This window comes from Vespula vulgaris, chromosome 10 (assembly GCF_905475345.1).
Source record: "Vespula vulgaris chromosome 10, iyVesVulg1.1, whole genome shotgun sequence".
Taxonomy (NCBI): Eukaryota; Metazoa; Arthropoda; class Insecta; order Hymenoptera; family Vespidae; genus Vespula; species Vespula vulgaris.
The window spans coordinates 8,429,710-8,455,284 of record NC_066595.1 but is presented as its reverse complement, the minus strand read 5'-3'; the positions used below and the strand labels follow the sequence as shown (position 1 = coordinate 8,455,284).

Here is a 25,575-nt window from a genome sequence, read left to right as displayed (position 1 = left end):
AAACTAATGAAAACCAAAATTCAATGCTCTCTTTTTATTGGCAGATTTACAATTATTTTCACAAATATGTTTGATTATACATTGTTATATAATTCTAATTACGAATAGAAATATTTTAAGAAAAAACGAAAAACGGAAAAAATATTGTATTGTTACTTCGGCGTAGATTTATTGTGAACTTCAATTGGAAAGAAAAATGCGCGGTATAAAGTTCAAATGTTGACAATCTTGTCGTATATATGTAGTTATGAAGTTATAATGATTCCACATTAATGTTTATGTTGATATTTTTTCATTGTTTAGAAGTCTACAAAATGAGAAACAAAACATGAATTTTATTATTGTTAGTTGATAATTTAATATAATACAATTCTAATATGACCTCTAAAACTGTATGTATTACTCAAGAAGGCCCAGCTAATGCTTTAGCTCTTAATAAAGATAACAGTCAAGTTGTCATAGCTGGACGTCATGGTAAGTTATTCTTAATAATTTCTGTTTCCCTCTTTTATAATAATTGTTTTTCTTTCAGTATTTAAAATATTTACACTATTGGAAGATAGGTTTGAAGAATCTTGTAATTTGCGAGTTGGCAAAAATTTAAATTTGAATTTTTCATGTAATGATGTTGCATGGAACCTTATTGACGGTATAATATTAAATGTGTTATGTTGTTTACTAACTAATAAATAGTATCTATGTCTTATATATATTTTTTAATAAATAATATTTAATAAATTCTAAAATATATCATATATATTATTAATCATTTCTTACATATATAATATAATTATATTAATATAACAATATAATATATGATTCTTATAATTTTAAGATCATGTTCTGGCAACAGCTGCTACAAATGGTGCAGTAGTTGTATGGAATTTAAATAAATCTTCAAGATCAAAACAAGAACATGTTTTCATTGATCATAAAAGAACTGTTAATAAAGTTAGCTTTCATATGACAGAACCTATGTGGTTAATATCTGGTTCACAGGATGGAACTATGAAATGTTTTGATTTACGTATAAAGGAAGCTACCAAAACATTTTATAGGTAAAATACAAATAATTTTACTTTACATATTTTCATTTTACATTTGACAGGGTTAGAAGAATATAATCTTTAATTTTATTATGAGTAAACTTTATATTCGTAATTTACAAGAACATATTTTATAAACATAAATAACTATAAGAAAGAGAATGTGAATAAATTCTTACTAACCCTGTCAGTGATAAATTGCAGCTATAGTAAAGCTTTGAAATCTTAGTAATACGGAGTCTGTACGAGATGTTCAATTTTGTCCTCATCAACCACATACTTTCGCTGCTGTTTCTGAAAATGGTCATGTTCAACAGTGGGATTTGCGGAAACATGATCGTTATTTCCAACATTTTACTGCACACAGTGGACCAATATTTGCTTGTGATTGGCATCCTGAAACTAACTGGCTAGCAACAGCATCTAGAGATAAAACTATAAAGGTTTTTCCTTTTCTATCAAAACTGAAATAAATTATATTGCAATTTTATAGAACAAATGTCTTCCATTACTATATATTAATTGATTATTTATATATCTATTTTCTATTATACTAAAAGGTTTGGGATTTATCTGTAAAACCAAGTTGTGATTATACTATACACACAATAGCTTCAGTAGGAAGAATAAAATGGAGACCGCAAAGAAAGTATCATATAGCAAGTTGTGCATTGGTTGTAGATTGTAGTATAAATGTATGGGACATTCAGCGACCATATATTCCATTTGCTAGTTTTAATGAACATAAGGATGTTCCTACTGGTGTAGCATGGAGAGGAAATCCTCAATCATTCCTGTCAACAAGCAGGGTAATATCAATTCCTTTTTTTCTTTATGTTTTATAATATAAGAAAATTATTCTGTTTATTTAGGATTGCACTTTATACCATCATATATTTAAGGATGCTACTAGACCAGCTAGTAAAGCGAATCCACAAGGCATTGCTTTAAGTCCCATCGGAGATATTGCTTATGCTTGTAAAGTAAATATAAATATGCCAACCACAGTCAAGCAATTAACTAATATAATGAGGTTTGTATTTTATGATATTTTTTATTATTTGTTAAAATTTATGATACATATACGTTTTTGCTTATAGAAAAACACCAGTAACGAATGATACATTCTGTATGGCTTCAAGTGTAATGCATAGATTTGTTGTAAATATACCACGTGATCCAACTTGGTTTAAGATATGTGCTGAAGGTTACATACTTACTGGAAAATTGAAAGATATTTGTGATCATAATGCTGCTGTTGCTAGCAATGCAGGTAGAAATGATGTAAGCTTATTATTTATAATAAAACCTGTGTAATTTCTTTTAGTTTAATTTAAATGATATATCAAATAATAAAATTTGATTAAGCAGTAAGAATAATTTCAATAATAATATTTCTTTAGGTAAGCATTGTTTGGAATATAATAAAAACATTATATACAAATCCATTAGGTGCAATTTTAAGAACTCCACCAACTGTTTCTAAGGAAGATATAGTAAATACTCTAAATTTAACACAAATGGTAAAAGTACCTGCTATTGATCAATCAAACCCAGGTAGATAATATTATTTAATTGATAATTACAATTACTATTTCATAAAATTTATATATTTATTAGATAATCTGATTTCCTAATCATACAAACTTAATTAAATATTAAATTTAACTTTTTCGAGTCGTAATAGTTATTGTATAGGGATGTATATGCCGTTAATCGGAATTATTTTTATTTGCACGATAATTAGTATACGCTCAATCTTTATCTGGAGTCTTTAATTCGAAGGATTTGAAGTTCATTTTTGTTCATATTTCATATATACAGCTTATATACGAATGTCTACAAATACAGTACAATAAAGAAAACTGCGTAAAGTTCGCTTAACATACAACCATAACAGTAGAAGTGCCTTATCGAGATTATCTAAATACATAACCGTAATGATAAAAATACTTTATCAGGAATATCCTGAACTTCAATGAAAAAGAGTTGATATATTATTATGCATTTTTAATAGAAGTATAAATGCTATTAGATATGAGATTTTAAATATACACATATTGTGTGACTTTATAATCTGTTTAAGGACATGAAAATGATATAAAATCTTTACAAGGAGAAGCTCCTACTAGTGCAACAAGCGGTGGTGACGATGAAACTGAAACTGATGATACACCAGAAAATCTAAACTTCATAAGTAGCATATTACCTAGGTAATCCTTAATTGATAATACTAATAATGTGAGAGACTGAAATTTGTCGATACAGTACATTTTTTGTGTAGCTATACATCCTAAAAGAAACAAAGTTACAGGAAGTCCTTTATGGGACATAAAGGTCAACCTAAAGGAGATTTTCTATTTGGTGATAGTGAGTTTGAACCAATTAGTACAGACTATAATTCTGGATACATCCAAAATATGATAAATGATGATAGTGACTGGACATTGCCTAAGGAAGCATTTCCTTTACGACATGAAATAAAAGATCGATCTCCGCCACCAGAACAGTTTCCTAATCATTCCCCAGATATCAATGATGATTCTGTTTCTGTAATGGTTGATGATCAGCCATGTCAATTAATAGTAACAGCCATACCTAAACCATCATTCTGGGATCCTACACATTTAATTGAAGAAGCACTAAAACATCATGCAGCACTTAGGGATATTCAAACTTCAGCATCTGTTCTTATCGCTTTAGGTGAAAAAAGAAAAGGTCTAAATATTGAAATACCAATTCAGGAACATTGGTTATTAGAGTACATAGATTTATTGGGAAGGTTTAAACTTTGGAATGTGACTACACAGGTTTATGATATAACTAAATTTAGTCTCTTTTTTTCTATGAAAAATATTAACAAATTTGTTTATCTGTACTATTATTTTATAGGTAATACAGTTGGCATGGATTCCATCTATTGCACAACTAAATCAACAATCAACAACTATACACGCATGCTGTTTAGCATGCACGAAACCTTTACAAAGAGCAGCATGGTTGTGTGATCGTTGTCATACATCCAAACACGCCCTTTGTTCTATTTGTCATCAGGTAATATATTTCATATTATTTCAAAGAATTGATAAAAATATATTTTAATGACTGTAGAACCACTTTGTATTCATTAAAAATGATTACTATGTTAATACAGGTTGTCCGAGGGCTATATGCATGGTGTCAGGGTTGCACACATGGAGGACATGTAATGCATTTAAAGGAATGGTTTCGTTGTAATCGTCAATGTCCTACTGGTTGTGGTCATGTTTGTGAATATATTTAAATGTCATAATTTGGGATTAAGGTATCAAATGTAATAATAAAGAGTATGTAAAAGTAATGCAATATATTATACATAATATTGGCATGAATACACGTTTTTGTGCATAAATTTTTAAACAATTAACTATTAATGATCGAAAAATAAATAACAAAGATTGTATAATTCTTTATCGTATACATGAGAGCATGATGTGATTGTATTTTTTTTATCATACAAAATAATTTAATGAATAAAATGTTTTAACTACATATAAATATATCCAGTAACTTCTCTTTATGATATGAATTTTCATTGGCAGGAATTAATTTCATGTAACATAGCATAAAAATGTTGTTTTCATAATTTTCTTACAATTCCGCATAGTTATCTCTATCGTAAAAACATTAATATATCTATTTATTATCTCTAGAAGCATATAGCTCATGGAGGTAGCTCCTCCTTAGGACTCACCAATTGCTTTGTAGACAGGATCATGATATTATCTTCCAACTTCATGCGTTGTTTAATCTGTCGTTGATGTTGCAAGGTACATTAAAATCAAATTTCTTAATGTAAGTTAATGACGCTTTGACATTGCTTTTTATAAAAATGAGACGTATTACTTGGAAAATTCTATAACTTGTGTATCATTTGAAATATATACTTTTTATAAGAAAGATAGTAGAACTATATGCAATACAATAATCTCATATAATGTGGAATTTGATCATCTTTGTATGGAAATTAAATTAACAATTTCTTTATGTCAAAATAACTTCATCGCGTGTAGATAGAATAAAATAATGGAAAAATAACAACTCATTGTTATTTAAATATTACATTATCTAGTGTGACATCATTTGTATTTTTTTATCCTTTTCTTATCTAATCATAATTATAAAATTAAAGACAAATAGACAAATATAATCTATAATGTTTCAAATTTCATATGTATTATGGTATTGACACGAAGTAAGTGCTTAAAGCAATATTAATGAATAGAAAATTTATAAAAATCAATATTTATGTATGACCTTGTACATCTATGTAGACACAAAAGTTTTTTTATGGAAAATTAGGTTAAAAATTTGAAAACAAGAAGAGTGCAGCGGATACATCGGTTTTGTTTTATTAGCAAAAAATAGTAACAAATTACTTAGCAATTCTAGTTTTTCATGATCTATTCTGTTCTTGTAAGTATTGATATTTTATTAATAAACGAATGTAGAATCTTTAATATAGCTTGGCAAAATAAAATATTTGAATTTTTTATTTTAGGAACATATATACACACAGCAGACAGATAAGATCATAAAAGTATATATCATAAATTAAGATGAATTAAACGTATTTTTCATCTATAATTTTCCATTTTATATAGAATTAATTATTTATAGTAAAGGCTGCCAATATGTAATTATAAATATCTGCAATTTCATCACTCATATCATAGTTATTTCACAAAAAAAATTCAGTTAAATTATTGGTTATATTTTGATTTAGTAACTTTAAACATTATATATATGCTTAAACATTGTTAATAATATATATTATTAGGCAAATCATTTTGAATTACTCAAACATCAAACGGACTGTATATCATGAAATAAGTAACATCGTATGATTCTTATAAAATCTATTATTTTCTTGATTGTTTCATGATCTAATTTATAATTGTAATTTAAAAAACTAACTTAAACTTACAATTGTCACATTTAGATTTATATATAACTAAATTCACATTATTCACTATAATTGCAAGCAAGACTAAAATGTAAGACATTTGTTATAGTAAAACTCAACGTGTTACAATTTTATCATAACTAATAATTTAAAAATGGAAACTGATATGTTTACAATGGTAACAATAAAATTATATAATAATATTTGCAAATAATAGCAAAAATTGCATACAATTACATGTACATAATCACACAACTTCTGTGTCTTTCTATTTGAAGGTCTTCAAAGCATGATCTGAGCATTTTTAAGATGTAGCAGTTATATTCTTATTACTTTCTTTATAAATAATATAGTAAGAATGCGATAAGGATATTTTTGCAATATCTATAGTTAAAAATTCTCAGTACTTACAAGAATATAGATAAACTATAAAATTTGCGGTAGGCTCGTAACTACATAACTATATGTATAACAAATTACAATTTTTTGCTAATAATTCAAAACCTGTAAGTTTTAATCATATTATACCGACAATCTGATATCTTTCACTCTGCATCCCACGAAAAATATTAACTTTGAGGAATATCACATATTTCCCACTCCCAAACAAAATTAACATGTATGTGAGAGACCTATCAAAATTACCAGAGCAGATTTGTGTTGCAAATTTGTTTTTAATGACAATAAAATAAGAAACAGTATAATAATAATCGTAATAATAATAATAATAATAATAATAATAATAATAATAATAATAATAATATTATTAATTTCATAATTATAAATTGTTGTGTAACACTAGTTTGTTGATTTATTTGATAAATTTCTTTTTCACCTCTTACCACCAATTTAATAATTATTTAATAATTATTATAATATTAATCATATTTCTTATTCTTACTCTGCCATCGATATTGATTCTCTCGTTCGCTCTCAATTATGTTTTGCACCTCAGACGAATAAAAATATCGTGTTTTACATTGTCAAGAGGAGAGTCTGTTAGTATTGTATATTACTTATACCGCGATGCAAGGAATAACCCTCCAGTGCCACCAACTTTCTTATCTAATAAAAGGAACACACGCTCTCGAGTCGTATTTGTTTCCTTATTTTTCTTTTGCGATGGAATCTATTTTCCAATTTAGGTCATACTTCCCCAGCCATCATCTCTGTTCATATGTACGCGCGTGTACCGTCATATGCAGAACCTTTTGCATAAATGAGTGTATGTTACATTAGCTAACATTCGGGAATAGTCCATTATGCCGGTTTGGTTTCCTTGTATCATATCGTTTGGCTTGCATCCTTACTTCTTGATTGCGGATGAACATTTTATTCCACAACTTTCAGCACCTTACCGATGGCAATTGTTTTATCTATAATCATATCCATATTATATAATAATTTATCATTTCAGAATTTGGAATTAAATGATTAAAATTTAATTAATTCTATATAGATTTTCTACAGAAATCCTATTTTTATTATATTGCGTAAATCAATAAATAAAATATTTTCTCCACTTACTTTCATCTCTAAGAGTAAACCGTCCCATTTGCGGAAATAATTTGAATCTTTCGAGACAAATAACTCCTGCACATTCGATTCTCATAATTGCCACTTGGTCTTGCTTAACGAACCTTGGTCTCGTTTTACTTTTATCGCCAGTCTTCTTATCTACCAAGCAGATCAATGCCTTCACCGTCACTTCTTCTGCAGCGCAATGAATGTGCATTACTGCACTATATCCAGCACAAATAATGCTCTTATGCTCCAAAATAACAACCTGAGCATCAAAAACTTTTCCAGTTTTAATGGGATTGTTGCTGTCGCATAAAACAAATCCAGGGCTTACATCTTCTTCTTCAATACCTTTCAGTTTAATTTTAACATTTTCTCCGGGTCCAACCGACGTTACTTCTTCATCATCGGACCATAATTGATCAACCGTTACTGCCGTCTAAAATCCATAGAATATGACTCATGTAAAAACATTATGAAAAAATAACCTAATATTTTCAAAGGTAGTAATAAAGTAATATAGAACATGTTTCTTACCCTATTCGGCATAACTAATAATGACTGACCCTTCTTGGCTTCTCCAGCTTCAACCTTTCCCATAACAACCGTACCCATATCTTTATATTTATCAACAATTGGCATAATAAACGGTCCATTGCTTTTACGATTAAGGGAAGGTAAGGAATCAATAAAAGGTATGAATGGAGGTCCGCTATACCAATTACATAGATGTTCAGGTATAGGATCTTTGAGACCAATGCCAAGTTGACCAGATACTGGCATAAATGTAAGATCCTTTGCAGGATTAAACCCTAATTTACGAAGATATGGCAGTATCTTGTCTCTGAAATAATAGATTTTTAAATCGTTTTGAATAATATAACAAAAGTACTTTTACTTAACAAATTGACGATAATATACCTGCATTCATTATATCTTCCTTCATCCCATTCTACCGTTGGGTCATCCATTTTATTTACTAACACTACCAAATGTTTAACTCCTGCAGTTTTAGCCAACATAGCATGTTCCCGCGTTTGGCCACCTCTATCAAAGCCTGTTTCGAATTCACCTTTCCTCGCGGATATAACTAAAACCGCGAGGTCAGCTTGCGCTGCTCCGCCAATCATATTGGGTACAAAGCTTTTATGTCCAGGAGCATCTAATATCGTAAAATGCTTCCTTTCTGTTTCAAAATATGCTCTACCCACTTCTACCGTTTTTCCTTTTTCTCTTTCTTCTTGGTTCGTATCCAAGGCCCAACTTAAGTACCATGTTTCTCTGCTTCGTTCCTTTGCTTCTCTTTCATACTTCTCTAACGTACGCTTATCCACCATTCCCGTAAGTGCCATAATCTGGCCACCAATTGTTGATTTCCCTGCATCTAAAATTAACAATATGCACTTTTATCATATGAGAAGTAACTTATGGAATATCTAATTCCTAATAATAATAATTCACATTACATACCTACGTGACCTATAAAAACAACATTGACATGTTCTTTTTTGCTTTTAGTATCTTCTGCAACCTTAATTGGTTTTTTTTTAGGTACTTTAACAACCATTTCTTCATCCTCCTCATTGTCAGCCTAAATGGAAAAATCAAATTATTGATAAGATAATGATATAAATGATTGTTTTTAAACTACAGTCTATGATATATTAGGATTAGATATATATTTGTACATTATAAACCAACATCAGGATGTTATATATATTTTTCTTTTACCTCTTCATTTTCAGGAGTTAACAAAGGATCACCATCTACAGCTGCTTCTTCCCAAGAATCTGCAGGTTGATGTTCAGGACTTGTATTTATTGGATCCGTAACATTTGGAGGTGGAGCCCCTCCTCCAGCAGGTGGTTCCTCCACTCTACTGCCAATTGGATCAGGTAGAATCGTAGGAGTAGAATTTCCTGTGTAGAAGAATAATTTCTCATTATATTGTTTTCTTCTAATTAGAACAATTTATATCATCAATCATCACTATTTACGGACACTTGCATTTACACCTTACTAATAGGGATCAGACGTTTGCTCTCTAAAGTCTTGTTCTGCTGCTGCCTAGGTCTGCAGTAAAGAATAAGACAAACAGCCAGTGCAGCAAGCTGATGGGTAGGTATGTTGATAGGAAAGGGAATACTTCTTCCAATGGCCAGCACCACGGTAGATGGAAGTACTGTTTAGAGAACAAATGTCCCTACCCTACTTAATAATAACATTTATTCATTACATAATCATGAAGGAGTCGATATTTATACTTTAGGAACTTGTTAATTATATGAATAATATAAATCATTTATCTTTCTACGATAACAATGAAGAATATAAATGCTATAATAATCTTTTTTGGAAAGAAACAGAATGAATTATACAAAGCTTAGTTTTCTTTTAAAAATTACCACAATAACATATATAGGAAAGAATTATATAAACTTTGTATAATATGAAAATCTAAAGTAGAGTTATATTTTATGTATAAATCGACAATCATCACAATCAAAATATTTAATATACAAATATACATCATACATTCAATTCTAGTAAAATTTAACTAAAAATGAAAATAAATAAACAAATAATAAAAAAATTAAAACAAATTGAAACCAAATCCAAAGTATACTATGAACAACATTACATGTACTTACTGAATGTTGTAAAACATTCAATTTTTAAAACAGAGTGTAAACGTGTAAAAAGTAATATGGATTTGACTTTATAAGCTTTGGACATGCAAGGTACTAATGATAAAAAGTTATTACAATGATAACAGGGGATATACCAGGGGGTTAGTCATTGATACGCAGTAAAAGTAGCATTCTAAGTTAACATGAAATTATCTGCATATGTTCGAAAATAATGCCCTAGATTGATCCAGATAAAATTCATTAAATGATAATTAATATTAGACTAACCATGATGTATTTCAGAAGGAATAGAAGTGGTTACAGTATTCAACACAGCAGTGACAGCACAAGGACTGTCGGCCGTGGAACTATTCTGCGTTGAAGAATTTATGCAGAAGGAAGGCACGAATTCCGCAGCATTCACATTCAAAGTTGAAAATTTGCTTTCGATGGACTTATCCTGAGCGGGCGCGATGTCTCCGTTATCCGCCTGCTGTTCCCATGAATCTGGTGCTATACTGTTCGCCATATTTATCAATGTTTCGGCACACCCAAGTAGTGTTATCCAACGTATGACACAAAGCACGCGATACTATTCGTAGGATTCCGATTCAATCGCAAATGCAATCGGGTAAGGTTTAAAAAAATAGTTATTTGTAGTATCCGAACGCACTGTACACGCGTATCGGTACTCCGCGTGCGACCCCCGTGGTCGGTTTCGTTGCTGTACTTCGCCGGAACCACAATAATCAAAATATCAACTTCCCCTTCCACTTGCCTATATCTATGTTTTTAAATAAAATATGAATTATTCATATCAAATATTAAGAAATCTAAAGAAAAAAGTTTATATATTATTTCAGAATAACAAACGACGACCTAATTTTAAAACCTGATTTTACAAAAATGTTTCTAGCATGGTAAATCCAGTATATGGTGTGATTTACTCTCGTACCATTCACAACGTCGCGTAAGAATGAAACCACTGCAAACGAAACATTTTCATTGGAGGAAATCATGGATTCGTTCTAACTACTCCAATCAAAAGATTTTAATTCAAAGAGTAATTTAATGATATGATTTTTATTTGATGTGACTAATAGTTGCACCATTTATGATTGGTTATTCAAAATTTTAATTTTTCATTGTCACATGTAAATAAAATTCAAGAATTTTAATTTGCAATTAATTGAAATTATTTATGACAGATATAAATAATACAATTAAATATAATTTCATATCTATGGAAAGAGAATATTGAGAAAATTATTTAATAAATTAATTATGAATTTTATATTCCAGATCTTTTACATTTGTCAATTTGACTAATAAAAATGATTTCATGCAATAAGATCTATATAATCAATATTATAATTCGTAATCGTTTTATAACAATTAATTGAGATACAAATTCAAATAATTTTTTAATTTTGTTTTTATCATCGAGCGAGTTTTATGACTTGAATGAATTACCCGCAATACTTGAATTAGACTAATGCTATGTTTTTTCTTTCACAGAAGAATTATCCACCATATGACGATTAATAAAATTCAATGTTTGCGAATTTCAGTAAGTAGTTTTATTTTAAGTTAATTTCGTTATATTTATAAAAAATTTGTAATGATTAATTCTGTTAACTTTGTCAAGAAATGAATTTAGACTTTAGAAAATAGATGATAGTATTATTATTAATCAACTTTATTCTGGAATGCATTATAAATGGAAGTCTATTATTGTATACACGTGGATATTAAAATAAGTCACAACCGCATTTACATTACACAGAATATCTATGTATGTGTGTTCTTATGCATTTTTATAATGATCTATACCTTCATTATTTTCCAAAGTAGGAAGACAATGATTTTTAAATGGTTGTACATTATCTTTTTTTAAAGTTAAAACGAAACATTCAAAATATCTTTAATCAATAGAAGAGAAAGAATTGCATATAAATAATCATTATGTTCATATAAAGAAGTTGGAAAATGAATATCTTTAGTAAGTTATACAGGATATTCTATTATTTTTTATAGCATGAAAAATCTAAAAGTAATATTTTTGGTGCATATTAAATTTGTTAGATATATATGTTAAAAATATACAAAATGTATAGTTCAAGAAAAAAAAATAAAAATGATTCTTTTTTAAAAAGAGGAAAAAGATAAAAATCCTGAAAAATATCTTAAAAATGATTCTAATAATTAGAATATTTTATTTCTTTAAAACAGATGAATTCTTTTTTTTTAACAAGAAATATATTAATATTTAAATAAAGTCGAACACCTTGTATACGTACTATTTCAGATATACATTTTATCTATTTCATAAATATTTAACTATTCTGTGCTTCAAAATTCATAATTATTATACTTTTTAATTATAAGAGAAGAATTTCGTATTAACATTATTGCTAAAAATACATCGTTAATATTTGTTGAACAGTTATATATATAATGATTTATATAATAATGGCATTTATATTTCATAAAATAACATTGTCACTTTTGACAGCAGTGATCTTAAAGATATGTTTGCTCATTTAAAAATATTTTATTATTAATTTCAATATTTAACAATCTCAATTTATTTTGTGAGAAAAAACAAGAATTTCTTCTGTGGCTATATTAACATGATGAAATCCTATTTTCTATAAGGGTTTCCAATTTTGTACAAAACATTTATCTAAAAAGCTCATAACTTTATAACATTTGTATACTATTAAATTTGTTATCTTTTTATATACAATGTAAAATTGTAAATTATATGTATAAAATTCGCATAGAATTGCCAACATTAACGTGCATAATATCTATTTAATATTATCTATATTGTTATCTGCTTTTTTATTGTTACAAAAAGAAGTGTATAAAAACTAAGAAATAAAATGTTGAAAGTGCTTCTAAAATATTTTGCTTCTTCAAAAACAAAGAAGCTCTTACCTTATCTATATAAAAGGGTATGTATGTATGGATTAGAACTACATTTGGACCCTGCTTGCTATAATTCTACTTACTTTTTATAAATGTAAGTATTGCTCCCTTGAAGACATTTATGGCAAATGTTTAAAGAAAGAGAATTAGTATATCAACAACAACATTATTACAGTACCTTCTGTGTTATATAGCAATACCTATTTTAATACATTAATTTTAAATTTGGAATTTTATATGTTATATCTTTCATATATAATTTTCATCATTTGTATTGATGATAACGATTTGTCACGTCTCTTGTAAAACTTTTTCATTGCACTCTTGCTCTGGTCTGATAAACTCAAGGTCACTTCCATCATCAGAACTGGATGCATTATCCTCATCAAAATATGGTTTTGTAATTCTTAATTTTTCTTCATATTTCAAAATAGAATCTAAAATATAAATCCAAGATATGTAAGTAATAAAATATACTGAATATAGAATAAAAGAATTATTAGTAATTTATATTTTTCAAGAAAAATGTTGAAATTAATGCATTAACTTACCATTCAATGGTCTTCTGAATATTTCAATTTCCTTCTCATCATTTTCAAAAAAGCTTGTGCCATCTTTAAGTAAACTAAATGCATAAGCTTTTCTATAGTTTTTCTCTGAATGTTGTGTAGATTGACATATTGCACAAATACAAATGCCACAAACAACAATAGCTAAACATACAGTACCTACAAATATAGATAGCTTAATGTTTCGTTCTTTTAAATGAATATATTATCACATATTTCTTTTCCTAAAAGTTACTTAGATTTCTTTTAAATATAGATATATTATATATAATTATTTATCATTTTCTTACCAGCGATTATAATGAAGACCAATCTTGGCAATCCAAAAATACTTTCATCACGTCTTAACTTAAAAGTTAAATTTGTGAACTTATTTATGTCTGGTACAGAAACTAATCTTGTTTGTTGTATATATCCAGATGCAGTAGCAGTAATATTATGATTTCCAGGAGATAATAAAATCCAATATGTTCCTATTGTTCCACTTCTGATTTGATGCACAGAATCATCATAAGATAAAATAGCATTCTCAATAGGTTCATTATTTTCACTAATAATGTATCCTTGAACACCCTTTAATACTTCTTTTATCATAGCTAGTAAACTATCTTTATTATCTTGCCATACACTCATTGAATCATCTGTATTACAACAAGCAATATAAACGTCCATTATTAAAGTACTTGTATTCAAATATATGTAATCTAATAAGGAATCTCCTCTTATTCCTGCAATTCCTTTTCCACCATGTATTACAGCATTATTCTTGATGTTCAATTTTGTATCACATTTTGCACTATTATGTAGGCTATACTTTGTATAAGTAGATGCTAAGGTTTTTAGTACTTGATCATCTTCACTTTCATAAATTTCTTTGTCTATTCTATTGTATTGACTTCCATATGGTATTTCAACATGTCGAGATCCAATATTTAAATTTACTATTAAAACAGCATTAATTTGTTTGAACCAATCAATAATCATAGCTGCTTCTTTGCTTAATTCACGATGGATAGGAAATGATAATTCATTATTAATATATGGGATACAAGAATCGTTCTTGATTAAATCTGGATATAAATCAGGAACAATAAATATTGATAGCTTGTCTAAATAGCTTGTAATAATTTCATTGTTCTTATAATTATCTAAAAGATAAGAAGCAAATTGTAAAAGTACTTTAGATGTTACTGGTTTTCCATAAGAGAGTCCAGCTGAGAAAATTATAGAAGGTCGTCCTGCTTGTTTTTCCTTTGTTTTAGCACTAATTTCTAAAGATAGAATCTGATTGCCTTTTCTCGTTTTACCGATATCATGTAACGTTGATAATTGTGGATATTTTATGTTTAAATTATTCAAAATATGGTTTATAACGCTTAACTGTTTACCTAGTTTATTTTGTTTGTATTCTGCTTCTCCTGGTTTTAATTTTCTCATTTGAACATTTATATTTGTTATATTTTGTTCATCAACATGAACTTTCAAAGTTTTTGAAGCATAATCCGTACAGAAAAATGTTAATACATAATCTCCAGGAATAAGTATTATTTTAAAATAAGCCATATTTCTTGATAACTGATAGGTTTTTGTTCCAATCTTAACAACAGCTTCTCTAACAGGAATTTCATGATCATCCGTAATAACTGCTCGAATACCACTTGTAAGATCTTGAATAAGTTGCATTAATGGTTTCAATGTTCCTCTCCAAATAGTTGGTATAGTATTTGCAGCTGGATATTTGCAGCATGATAAATTAATATTAATCTGTAAATAATTAGTATTGAAAGAACTTTTAATTACATAATAATACAATTCTGGAAATCATCTCTAATTACATTTGTAAATATTATAATTTTATCATCAAATAACATACTTACAACGGGTATATTATATTCCCTTTGAATATATTCAGCTATATTTGTTTCTCTGTTAGTTTTAATACCACAAGCTTCTTTATGCATGGTTTGATCATAATTTTCAGCCAGTGTTTTATACACATTTAATTCATCTTTTGCATAACTAAAATTTGTTAACTTAATACATTAAGAATTATACTTATTATTAAATTATATCATTATACACTATAATTTTTGTTTAATACCTGATACTAAAGGAACCACCTCCTAATATAATAATTACATCATAAGCTTCATTTAATAACATTTTTCTAAATGCATTTGTAATAATATCCATTTCTTTAGTTTTATTAATATTTTGTGAAAGTAATTTTTCTCCTATTTCATCTTTAACTGTAGGATTACAATCATTTGGAACATTGTCAAAGCCTGGATCTACACCAGGTATAAAATGTAAAACTGCATTATTTAATATTCTCTTGATTGGTGGATCGTCAATTTGATTCCCCATAAGAATATGGGTTGCTAGACGTAGTAAAATTTCTCTTCCTACTGGTTGTGAGGCAAATAAACCTCCAATCAAAGCAATATGAAATTTATTTTCTTCTGGTGATCCCATCTATAAAATCAACAATTGTATATTATGATAATGACCTTTATTATAATTATAGAATAAATATATTAAGAAATCTACTCACATTTTGTGTAATTTTTAAAGAATGAATTGCCATACTAACTAATGAATCCCCAGCTCTAAATTCAGCAACATTTGGTTGATGATTTTCCAATTGACTAAATCTAGCACTTAACTCAGAATTTTTTAAATAGCCATTTTGTAAATTTGCAAATATACCAAAATCATATGCAGATGACCTATATCAACAAATACATATTTCACAAATAACATTCAATAAAATCATTGTAGATAAACCACATATTTCTATTAAACTACAACGAACTTACCAATCTTGAGGATTATCTCGCATTAGAGTAAAATCTAGAGTTACTTCTGAACCTTCAGGGTCATCGCTTCCGAGTACAGTTATATTTTGTGTAACAGTTTCATATCCAGGAGCACTTACTGTAATATTGTAATTGCCTGGTACTAAAAGACGCCAGTAATCCCCACTTTCTGCAGTATATATATCATGTTTAATTCCATCTACAGATATCTTTGCATGAGATATAGCACCACCGATAGGAGAACGAACTAAACCATGTACACCTTTACGTGACTGCAATTATATAGGAAAATATTAATTAAATTTATTACATTAATAATGATATACTATCATAATCTCACCATTTCAATAAATTTTAAAAGAGATTCCCTGTTTTGTAACCAAAATTTAGGTAATTCGCTAGCATTTGGAAACTTTGTACATCCTACTTCTAAAGTTAATTCGAAGTCATTACTATGAAGATAATTATAATCTTGCATGCCACCTGATACAGGGTACCATGCTGCACCATTAGTAATTCCATCCGGAAATCGCTCTTCTAATAAACTTTTTATACCGGATATTTTATTTGTTACAGGTGGACAAGGTTCACCAAGATGCATTTGTGGATGAGCTTTTGAATATGTCAGAGCCAACATTTTGAATACATCATTGTCAGGACTTGGATTAGGAAGATTAGATTCAGGTTCTGGTCCATTATCATATGGATAATTGGCAACTAAAGCACCTCCATGAAGATTTGCAGAGAGTACAAATGGAATACTTGCAATCCAATTCATTACTGCTTTAGTCTCTGGTTCCTGTTCCTTATTATACTAAAATTGATATTTTATATTTGTTGTTGATATATGTAAAATAGATATCATATTTAAAAAAAAAACATATGATGTAAAGGTCATGATTTATCAATTCAATAAATAATGAAACTTACATCATTGGTTACATAGAGATCAGGAAAGTTTCTATTGAGGTCCACACCTTTTGCATTAGCTCTTCCTTTTAAACCATATATATCACCTACTTTTGATATCTCATATCCATCAGGATTCATACTTGGTAATATATGTAATCTGATTGTATTAACTATTTGAGTTACTCTCTTATCTCTTCCATAATTTTCACACAAATATTTTAGTAACAATAATAAAAGTTCTCTTCCAACTACTTCATTTCCATGCATATTTCCAATATACTTCACTTCAGGTTTACTCAAACTATGTTTTCCAGGATCCTTTGTAATTTCCATAACATAAAGTTGTCGATTTTCGACTGAACGACCAATACTATGGAGACGTGTGATATTCGGATAGTTTTCATTGAGTTCCTTTAAATATTTTTCCATTGCAACATAATTATGATGTTTAAAATCTGTATGATGTAAAAAGCCATATTCGTCAGTTGTTCTTGTAATTTCCTTTATTTTCTCCAAGTTTTCTGTAGCTGTATACAAATATGTACATAAATATATATACATATATATATATTTTTTAAATATACATATAAAATTATATATATACAAATTATATATATATAAAATTATATATAGACAAATTATAAGCCTTTTTTACTTTAATTTATAATTAGATATTTGTTACTGCATTATCAAGTATCAAGTCAATAGAAACATCTCAAAATATAAATATATTTTAATATGGTTTAGAGTATCAAATCACTTAAAAAATATCTAGAATTGTATCAAGAAAATTATAAAAAATTGATGTATATATGATATAAAACACAAGGTATAGAGAATATAATCTCAAAAATGATAATATATGTGTGTGTGTGTGTGTAGGTATATATATAAACATAACAATATATTCAAGGTAAAATTGTAAGGAATAGGCGCTGGTGTTAATATTGAAGAATTGACTCATTATTCGAGACAAATACAATAGTTTATTTTTACTCTGCACATTAAATTATATGTAGCAATACAAATGAAACTTTTTAAAATACATTCGGCTTTAAATATTTATGAAATTCATATGAAAGAGTTGTATAATATATTAACTGTTATGTTACGAATATCTTAAAATATAGTATATCGATTACTGAATTTAATTTTATATACTCAAATAAACAGATCTCTCTTATGAAATAACACAAAATATATTACAACAGTTTCAGCTAAATTTTGTACATGTATGCATACATGTAAATATGTTTCATTTCTATCACACATTCAGTAAAGTTATTCAGCGATAATAAAATAAAAGAAAGATATTATAAATTGTTCATTTGTTACATAATATAACATTTTTATATAAAATATAAAAACAAAACTTGGAAGTACGAGCATAAATTGAAAAGATTTAACGTATCTGATAATCGTATCTAATAATTATATTTAATAATCGCGTATTATAACAAAAATGAGACATAATATATTTTGCAATATATATATATATATATATATATATATATATATATATATATATATATATATATATATCGTAAATTATGTAAGTCCAAATATAATCAAAATTTTACACTATATAAATATATATAAACTATATTAAAAATATTTTTACTTTCCCATTCCATTTTTCTACTTGTTTTAATAAATCCTTTTCTCCATACCTTGTGTGCTTATATCTTTTGAATTTTATGATATAAGTAATTATATTATATATTCTACTAAATGTTTACATTTGTTCTTTTAAATTGATCTTGATTCAATAAAAATCATCAACAAGTATATAAACTTAAATGCGATATAAATTGAAGGCTGTAAAACAAAAAGCATATAAAAATAATAATAAATAGTAAATCTTAACTAAAATTTAACATAATAATTGGCAAATTAATTATAAAATACTCTTATCAAATTTGATAGAAGCTATTGTAATGTAATTGTTTAAATTTTAAAAAGTATTTCTGTGTGCGGCTATTTTATCAGCTAAAAAATTTATGAATGATAAGTATAATGTGGATCGTTATATAATTTGATTATACAAAATATAAAACTCGTTAACATATAAAAAAGTGATTAGATTAGAAGATATATTCAATTGCAAATAATTTAAACAAACAATAAAAAAATAAAAGAAAAGAAATTTTTTCTTACAAAAATGTTAATACTCATCATCGTCGTAAGATAAAATGATTTTATAAAGTGCAGGGAAACGACTAAGAAGTGGTAAGACTTGTGAATAATCTGTTTCACGTTTACCTTGTTCACTAAATGATCGTCGTTTTAATATAAAGTTAACGACTGTTGGATCATTCTGTCTTACAGTTACATTTACTGGTTCACTTGGTCTATATCTGCAATTAGAACAAAATAAAGAACATAAGTATTAGATTCTCAATTATTAATAATAAGATATATGGAGATTAGATATACTATAAATTATTAAGAACAAGATGCTCTGAAAATTATGTTATTTAAAAATAAGAATTACATTGTACAGATATTAGATCTACAATACAACTTCATATAAGAATTATTATTATAATAATTAATATGATCTCAGATAATAATATAATATTCTTTACCGTTGTATCATATTGTAATATGATCTTACCCCCAAGCAGTTGCATAAACAGAATAAGTGCCAGGTAATAATAAACGCCAATATTCTCCACGATTTGTAGTTGTGACATTATGATCTATTCCGTGAACTACAATATTAGCATCTTCAACAGGTTGGCCTTCTGTATCCCTCACCAGTCCTAGAATATAAATCGTGATTATTAGATTGTTTAATAGATAAAAATTATGCAATTATAAACCTTTTATTCCAATATGAGCTTGTTCCAAATATTTAATAAGAGATTCTTTATTTAATTGCCAATGGCCTGGCATTGATGAAGCAGGAGGATATTTGCAACAACTTAATTCAAATGTTATTTCAAATGCATTAGAACGAGCGTAATTATAGTCTTGCATACCGCCAACAACCTCATACCTAATAAGAAAAAAATAAGTTAATGATGAAAACTTCTTAAAGATATGTAGATGGTATAGTTTATTAATGTTTACCAATATGCTCCATTTGTAACACCTCCTGGAAATCTTTCTGGTGGACATGCATTGCCTGCTGCCATTCGAGGATGATTATCTGCATATGTATGAGCTAAATATTTAAATAACTCATTATCTGGACTTACGCTCTCAATGCAGCAAGATTTAGGAATACTGTAAATCAGATTGTATAAAATTAATTATATCTATATATATCTTGATTAATATTAACTAACAATAGAATTTCAAAGAATAATTAAGTCAATTGTTATGTGTGCATGTATTTAAAATTTTATATATGGTGTGTGTGTGTGTGTGTGTGTGTATGTGTAGAGAGAGAGAGAGAGAGAGAGAGAGAAATATATATAGTATATAATTATATATATATATATTTATATTATATATATATAATATACAAAAATATTTAAAATTATAATATTAAAATAGTTAAATTGTTATTACCCAGAATCATACGGATAGCTGGCAACTACAGCACCTCCATGTAAATTACCAGATAAAACAAATGGTTCATTAGCAATCCATGTCATCATAGCAATTGTCTCATCTTGTCGTCCTTGTAATATGTTACTACCTATTCTAATCTTATTATCAAATTGGTCTGGAAAATCACGATTTAAGTCCACATGATTTGCATTTTCTCTACCTGAGAAATCTTGTTTAGAATCACATTTCCCTTCCTAAAATATAAATAGTTAAATAATTCAAAATTTATAATAAGTTACAAAATATACAATGATCTTATAACATATTAGTTAAAATACCTGCGACTTTTCAAAACCATCAGGATTTAAAGAAGGCATAAGGAAAATATCTGTTCTATTAACTAATCGTGTAATTCTTTCATCTTTGCCATAGTTATGCAAAAGATACTGAGAAAGGTATACTAGCAATTCTCTGCCTACAGATTCATCACCATGCATGTTAGCAACATACTTCACCATAGGTTTGCCAAGTGCTCTTTCCTGTACATTTTCTGAAATTTCCAGGACTAATAATTCTCTCTCTTCAACCGATTTTCCTATTGAAAATACACGAGCTAAATGCGGATACAATCTTGCCAAGTTATTGAACAAAGTCAGCAGTTCATCATAGTGAGTGTAACGTAGATTGACAAAATCTTCGTCCGGTCCATTCGTCGGATTTAATACAAGACCATTGAGTGACACGGCAAAGGTGGCAGTAATAATAAAAAGTACAATACCGCGTAAGTCCATCTCTTAGCTTTAAATTTGTGCAAAATCATAAAAGCTACTCCACCATTTCAATAAGACATTCTGCACTACGATTCTGTATATACTACTGATGACGTCCGCACGTTGACAGTGTGGGCGGGGAAAGTCATAGAAAGTCGAAGTATTCAAGAGTGGGGGACTGCGGGAATAACCTCGGTTGCTGTCGTCACGCTTTTCTACTCTTTGAATCGATCGATTCGAGTATCGAATAAATCGAATGCAAACGTTTACGTCATTCTTCAGACGGTATATAATGATATCAGTATATCAGTTAATTTATTGATCGTTGTCTACAACTGAAGCAAAATAATTATACAAGCAATCATTCGTTATGGATAATATTAAGAAAGAAGATAAACAGTAAGAGTATTGAATTTACGTTATTAATAATTATTATTTATAATCATTATATCATCATTAATAATATTATAAATCATAATTATGAAAATTTTTTCTTAAGAGATTATGTTAGAAAAGCGTGTTATATTGATATGTTTTTAATCAAATAAGAATTCGAAAATACTAACATATATAAATGTAACAATTGCAGATATGGTTTAATTATAACTAAAAAACAACTCTCTGCACCAAAAGCAATAAATGTATTTGGAGATGAGGATACTTCTGATGAAGATGATGGCACTGATTGGGTTAGAAAAGCTCTCAAAGCAGAAAGTGAAAAAAACAAAATGAGAAAGCAAACCAAGCTTAGCATGCAAAAAGCATTAAAAGAAGATCCAACTATTTATCAATATGATGAGGTATATGATAACATAGGAGCCAAAAATCAAGTTAAGACAATAAAAGTTCAAGAAAAGAAACCAAGATATATACAAAATTTCTTAAAAGCTGCAGAACGAAGAAAAAAAGAACAAGAACATAGGATAGAAAGGATGGTACAGAAAGAAAGAGAAGCTGAAGGAATGATGTATGCAGATAAAGAAAGTTTTGTAACATCTGCATATAGAGCAAAATTAGAAGAATTTAAAAAAATGGAGGAGGAGGAAGCAAAAATGAATAGATTAGAAAGTATTGGCGACGTGACAAAACAACAAGATATGTCTGGATTTTATAGACATTTATACAAACAAACAGTTGAAAGTATTGAAGAAATTGTAAAAATTCCAGAAAAGGCCAAAAATAGTAATGATACTTTAGAAGCAGAAGATGTAATTAATAATGAATATTCCACAGTAGCAAATGAAAAATATGAAGAAAAATGTAATGTAAAAAAAATTAAAAAAAGTAGGCAGTATAGACAAAGAGTTATTGAAATGTATGAAAGTGATAATGAATTACAAAAAGAAATTGAGTCTTGTAACATAAATAAAAGTATAAATAATGTAGAAAACAAAAGTATCAATAGCTCTGAAATTAAAGAGCCAGATAAAAAGAAACAAAAATATAAAATACGAGATATTCAAACTAATACTCTGTCTAATTTAATACTTTTAGATGAAAATAAAGACAATATAAAAGATACTGAAAAAACATCACAAGACATTGATAATAAAAAGATCGAAGTTAAAGAAAATAAAGAGAACCAAGTTGAAACTACCCAAAAGAAAGAAAGATCTTCAATTTGGTTAAAGAGAACAATTGGTCCTGTATTTGAAGCAGCTTTACAACGATATTATGTTAGAAAAGCTACACGGAATGCAGAAGCACAATAAGATATTATTGTTTTGGTATCTATAAACTTATATATGTATTTTTAAATATTTATTGATAGATTTATATTCAATAAATCAATGATATATAGAACAAATAGGTTCAAAATAAATCATTTCTACATAGAAAAATTTCTTATATTCACCTGTATAAAAGCTACAATTATGTTTACTTAATACATGTTTGTATATTTTTACACTGCCAAATAAAATGTCTTAATAGACATAAAAAATCGTAACCAATTAATTCATTTCCATATTACATGAAACATTCCAACACGTTTCATATTTTCATCCTCATATACATTTAACAGAAAAAAGTGTGGATCTTACATATACACACACTGTAGAAATACTTTTATAAATACAAAATTTAATTTCTTTCATGATTTTCTTCGCATCTGGAAATACTGAATTACACATTTCTTTTTAAAACAATAAATTTAATTATATACCTCATTATTATTAACTAACTGAAATGTTTTGAGGTAACATATGACCAGTATCTCCAAGACAATGCATTGTTACTCTTCCATTAGGATATATACACAACCAAGTAATGCTTCCATGATTTAAAGACATACGCATCCAAGCTTCTGGAGGAAATTGTAAAGCTCTAAAAATTAAAAAAATATATATGTATAAACTATAATTTAGAACTTCTGCAACTTGAATCTTTTAAATTTAATTGCCTTTCTGTTTAAAATATTTTATTTCAGATACATTTATTTTTTTATTTTTTAACCAACTTCCTTAATTCATGTTTTTCTTAACACTCATGGTGTTTCAAGTTATAAAAAAACTATGATATAAGATTCAATATATATATTTATTATAATATAGTATATTGTATACAAAGAAAAATCCATTAAAGCTAATGGATCAAGAAAATATAAAAAAAGAAAATAAAGAGATATAAAAAAATTGATCATATTTACCTGCAAACAAAATATCTGATAACATTTGCATGACAAACAAGAATAGTAACAGTATCTTTTTCTTGCTTAGGATCTGCTCGATGGAAATATTTTCTGAATGCTGCTTCTATTCTAGGTCCATCTTGGTAAAACTAAAATTTTTCATAAAACTTAATTAGTAGTTATGTACATTGCAAATTACTAATTATTAAACAATTGTAATGTGCGTGTGTGTACGATATTTCACTAATGCAATTTGTACACACATATCGTTCTGACATCCAATTGCCTATTGGCGGTTCAGGTGGAATAGGTGCACCTTCAGTTAAAAGACTATCATCTTCAGTTGGTACATTTGGAAGACTTTTTTCTATTATTTTAGAAGTTTCTTGAGCTCTTGTCATTGTTGATCTAACTATTAAAGAATAAGATACATCTAATTCTGCTAATCTTTTCCCAGTTGTTTCAGCTTGATGTCGACCTATATAAATGTAAATGTAATATGTTATATATATATATATATATATATATATATATATATATATTCAACTATATTATACTATATTCAAATATAATTATATATAATTTAAACAAACATTAAAATTATTTATATAAAATTAAAATTATACAAATAATTTTTTATAACTGACCAAGTTCAGTAAGAACTTTTTCAGAATCTACTTTTCCTGCAGTATTATATTGTCCATGTCTAATAAGTACCAAATGCCGTATATGTTTAGCTCTTTTTGCTGCAAATTCTTCATTGTATTTATTTTCATCTATTTCATTATTTATTTTCAAAGGCTTCACCAAACTTTTTGGATCTCGCCTATAACATAAAAAAATCATGCATTACCATCCATTATTATAAACAATAAAAAAAAAAAAAGAAAAATATAAACAATGTAAAAACCAAAGAACCTGTCCCAGTTATGATCCCACTTTACAGAAGGCGTGAAATTTGTTGTCCAAGAGTTTTGTACACAAGAAGATTCACAATCACCATAGGCATTGTAATAAAATAATGCTGCACCACTTAAAGCACCTAAACCTACGACAGTCCATTTTTGAAATCGTAAAAAGACCGACATCTTTTAAAATAATACAATGAAAACGTTTGAAATTTAATAATCTTTCTAGGGGAAAGTGCACGTATGTGCATCAATATATATACTCGTCAATAGATTGCTCAAAAGTTCACTATAAATCTAGAGTTTTATTGCAATTCGCAAAAATGGTTGCAAAAATATAAATATAAAACTATTTACAATATCCAATAATAAGCCCTCTTTTTTGAAATTC

The 25,575-nt window shown here is 27.6% G+C and overlaps 5 protein-coding genes across 10 annotated transcripts; 2 read left to right on the top strand and 3 right to left on the bottom strand.

The window, feature by feature from the left end:
* Positions 1-43: 43 nt before the first annotated feature.
* LOC127067269 (GATOR complex protein WDR24) lies at positions 44-4,386 on the top strand. 5 transcript variants are annotated; one of them, XM_051002021.1, is made up of 13 exons: positions 44-203; positions 304-474; positions 533-649; positions 836-1,058; positions 1,276-1,489; positions 1,607-1,855; positions 1,919-2,079; positions 2,147-2,330; positions 2,450-2,603; positions 3,133-3,259; positions 3,355-3,856; positions 3,939-4,100; positions 4,201-4,386. In XM_051002021.1, the coding sequence occupies exons 2-13, from the start codon at positions 378-380 to the stop codon at positions 4,327-4,329; spliced, it is 2,319 nt and encodes a 772-aa protein (XP_050857978.1). In that variant the 5' UTR covers positions 44-203; positions 304-377; the 3' UTR covers positions 4,330-4,386. The 5 variants fall into 5 exon arrangements, with proteins under 5 accessions (XP_050857978.1, XP_050857980.1, XP_050857979.1 ...); XM_051002023.1 differs by lacking the exon at positions 44-203 and having other exon boundaries at positions 210-474; positions 2,147-2,319; positions 2,499-2,603; XM_051002022.1 differs by lacking the exon at positions 44-203 and having other exon boundaries at positions 210-474; positions 3,361-3,856.
* Positions 4,378-11,031, bottom strand: LOC127067271 (eukaryotic peptide chain release factor GTP-binding subunit ERF3A). The gene is made up of 7 exons (XM_051002026.1): positions 10,431-11,031; positions 9,244-9,431; positions 8,983-9,103; positions 8,434-8,896; positions 8,050-8,356; positions 7,519-7,951; positions 4,378-7,367 (listed from the first exon to the last, which is right to left on the bottom strand). The coding sequence occupies exons 1-7, from the start codon at positions 10,669-10,671 to the stop codon at positions 7,324-7,326; spliced, it is 1,797 nt and encodes a 598-aa protein (XP_050857983.1). The 5' UTR covers positions 10,672-11,031; the 3' UTR covers positions 4,378-7,323.
* A 794-nt stretch (positions 11,032-11,825) lies between these two features.
* LOC127067358 (carboxypeptidase D) lies at positions 11,826-21,824 on the bottom strand. The gene is made up of 15 exons (XM_051002186.1): positions 21,216-21,824; positions 20,896-21,131; positions 20,452-20,607; positions 20,202-20,377; positions 19,994-20,141; positions 19,639-19,733; positions 17,395-17,903; positions 16,805-17,278; positions 16,465-16,736; positions 16,200-16,374; positions 15,747-16,120; positions 15,523-15,664; positions 13,936-15,409; positions 13,628-13,804; positions 11,826-13,513 (listed from the first exon to the last, which is right to left on the bottom strand). The coding sequence occupies exons 1-15, from the start codon at positions 21,666-21,668 to the stop codon at positions 13,368-13,370; spliced, it is 5,007 nt and encodes a 1,668-aa protein (XP_050858143.1). The 5' UTR covers positions 21,669-21,824; the 3' UTR covers positions 11,826-13,367.
* Positions 21,825-21,881: 57 nt separating this feature from the next.
* On the top strand, positions 21,882-23,589 carry LOC127067359 (nuclear speckle splicing regulatory protein 1). The gene is made up of 2 exons (XM_051002187.1): positions 21,882-22,046; positions 22,237-23,589. Exons 1-2 carry the CDS (start codon positions 22,018-22,020, stop codon positions 23,357-23,359), a joined length of 1,152 nt encoding a protein of 383 aa, XP_050858144.1. The 5' UTR covers positions 21,882-22,017; the 3' UTR covers positions 23,360-23,589.
* LOC127067360 (serine/threonine-protein phosphatase PGAM5, mitochondrial) lies at positions 23,473-25,449 on the bottom strand. Of its 2 annotated transcripts, none has more exons than XM_051002189.1 (6): positions 25,195-25,449; positions 24,924-25,102; positions 24,540-24,754; positions 24,295-24,425; positions 23,831-23,972; positions 23,473-23,766 (listed from the first exon to the last, which is right to left on the bottom strand). In XM_051002189.1, the coding sequence occupies exons 1-6, from the start codon at positions 25,362-25,364 to the stop codon at positions 23,740-23,742; spliced, it is 864 nt and encodes a 287-aa protein (XP_050858146.1). In that variant the 5' UTR covers positions 25,365-25,449; the 3' UTR covers positions 23,473-23,739. The 2 variants fall into 2 exon arrangements, with proteins under 2 accessions (XP_050858146.1, XP_050858147.1); XM_051002190.1 differs by having other exon boundaries at positions 23,473-23,757.
* Between the last annotated feature and the right edge of the window lie 126 nt (positions 25,450-25,575).

Coding starts and splice junctions, on each gene's coding strand:
- LOC127067269 (XM_051002021.1), top strand. CDS start 378: ATGACCTCTAAAACTGTATGTATTACTCAAGAAGGCCCAGCTAATGCT. Junction 1,059..1,275: donor GCTACCAAAACATTTTATAG/GTAAAATACAAA, acceptor TTGAAATCTTAG/TAATACGGAGTCTGTACGAG. Junction 2,604..3,132: donor TATTGATCAATCAAACCCAG/GTAGATAATATT, acceptor AATCTGTTTAAG/GACATGAAAATGATATAAAA.
- LOC127067359 (XM_051002187.1), top strand. CDS start 22,018: ATGGATAATATTAAGAAAGAAGATAAACA. Junction 22,047..22,236: donor ATTAAGAAAGAAGATAAACA/GTAAGAGTATTG, acceptor TAACAATTGCAG/ATATGGTTTAATTATAACTA.
- LOC127067271 (XM_051002026.1), bottom strand. CDS start 10,671: ATGGCGAACAGTATAGCACCAGATTCATGGGAACAGCAGGCGGATAAC. Junction 9,104..9,243: donor TAACTCCTGAAAATGAAGAG/GTAAAAGAAAAA, acceptor TTTTCCATTTAG/GCTGACAATGAGGAGGATGA. Junction 8,357..8,433: donor GGAAGATATAATGAATGCAG/GTATATTATCGT, acceptor CTATTATTTCAG/AGACAAGATACTGCCATATC.
- LOC127067360 (XM_051002189.1), bottom strand. CDS start 25,364: ATGTCGGTCTTTTTACGATTTCAAAAATGGACTGTCGTAGGTTTAGGT. Junction 25,103..25,194: donor TGGGATCATAACTGGGACAG/GTTCTTTGGTTT, acceptor TTTATGTTATAG/GCGAGATCCAAAAAGTTTGG. Junction 24,426..24,539: donor ATTGGATGTCAGAACGATAT/GTGTGTACAAAT, acceptor GAAAAATTTTAG/TTTTACCAAGATGGACCTAG.
- LOC127067358 (XM_051002186.1), bottom strand. CDS start 21,668: ATGGACTTACGCGGTATTGTACTTTTTATTATTACTGCCACCTTTGCC. Junction 20,608..20,895: donor AGCTATCCGTATGATTCTGG/GTAATAACAATT, acceptor TCTGATTTACAG/TATTCCTAAATCTTGCTGCA. Junction 16,737..16,804: donor TTTTAAAATTTATTGAAATG/GTGAGATTATGA, acceptor ATATAATTGCAG/TCACGTAAAGGTGTACATGG.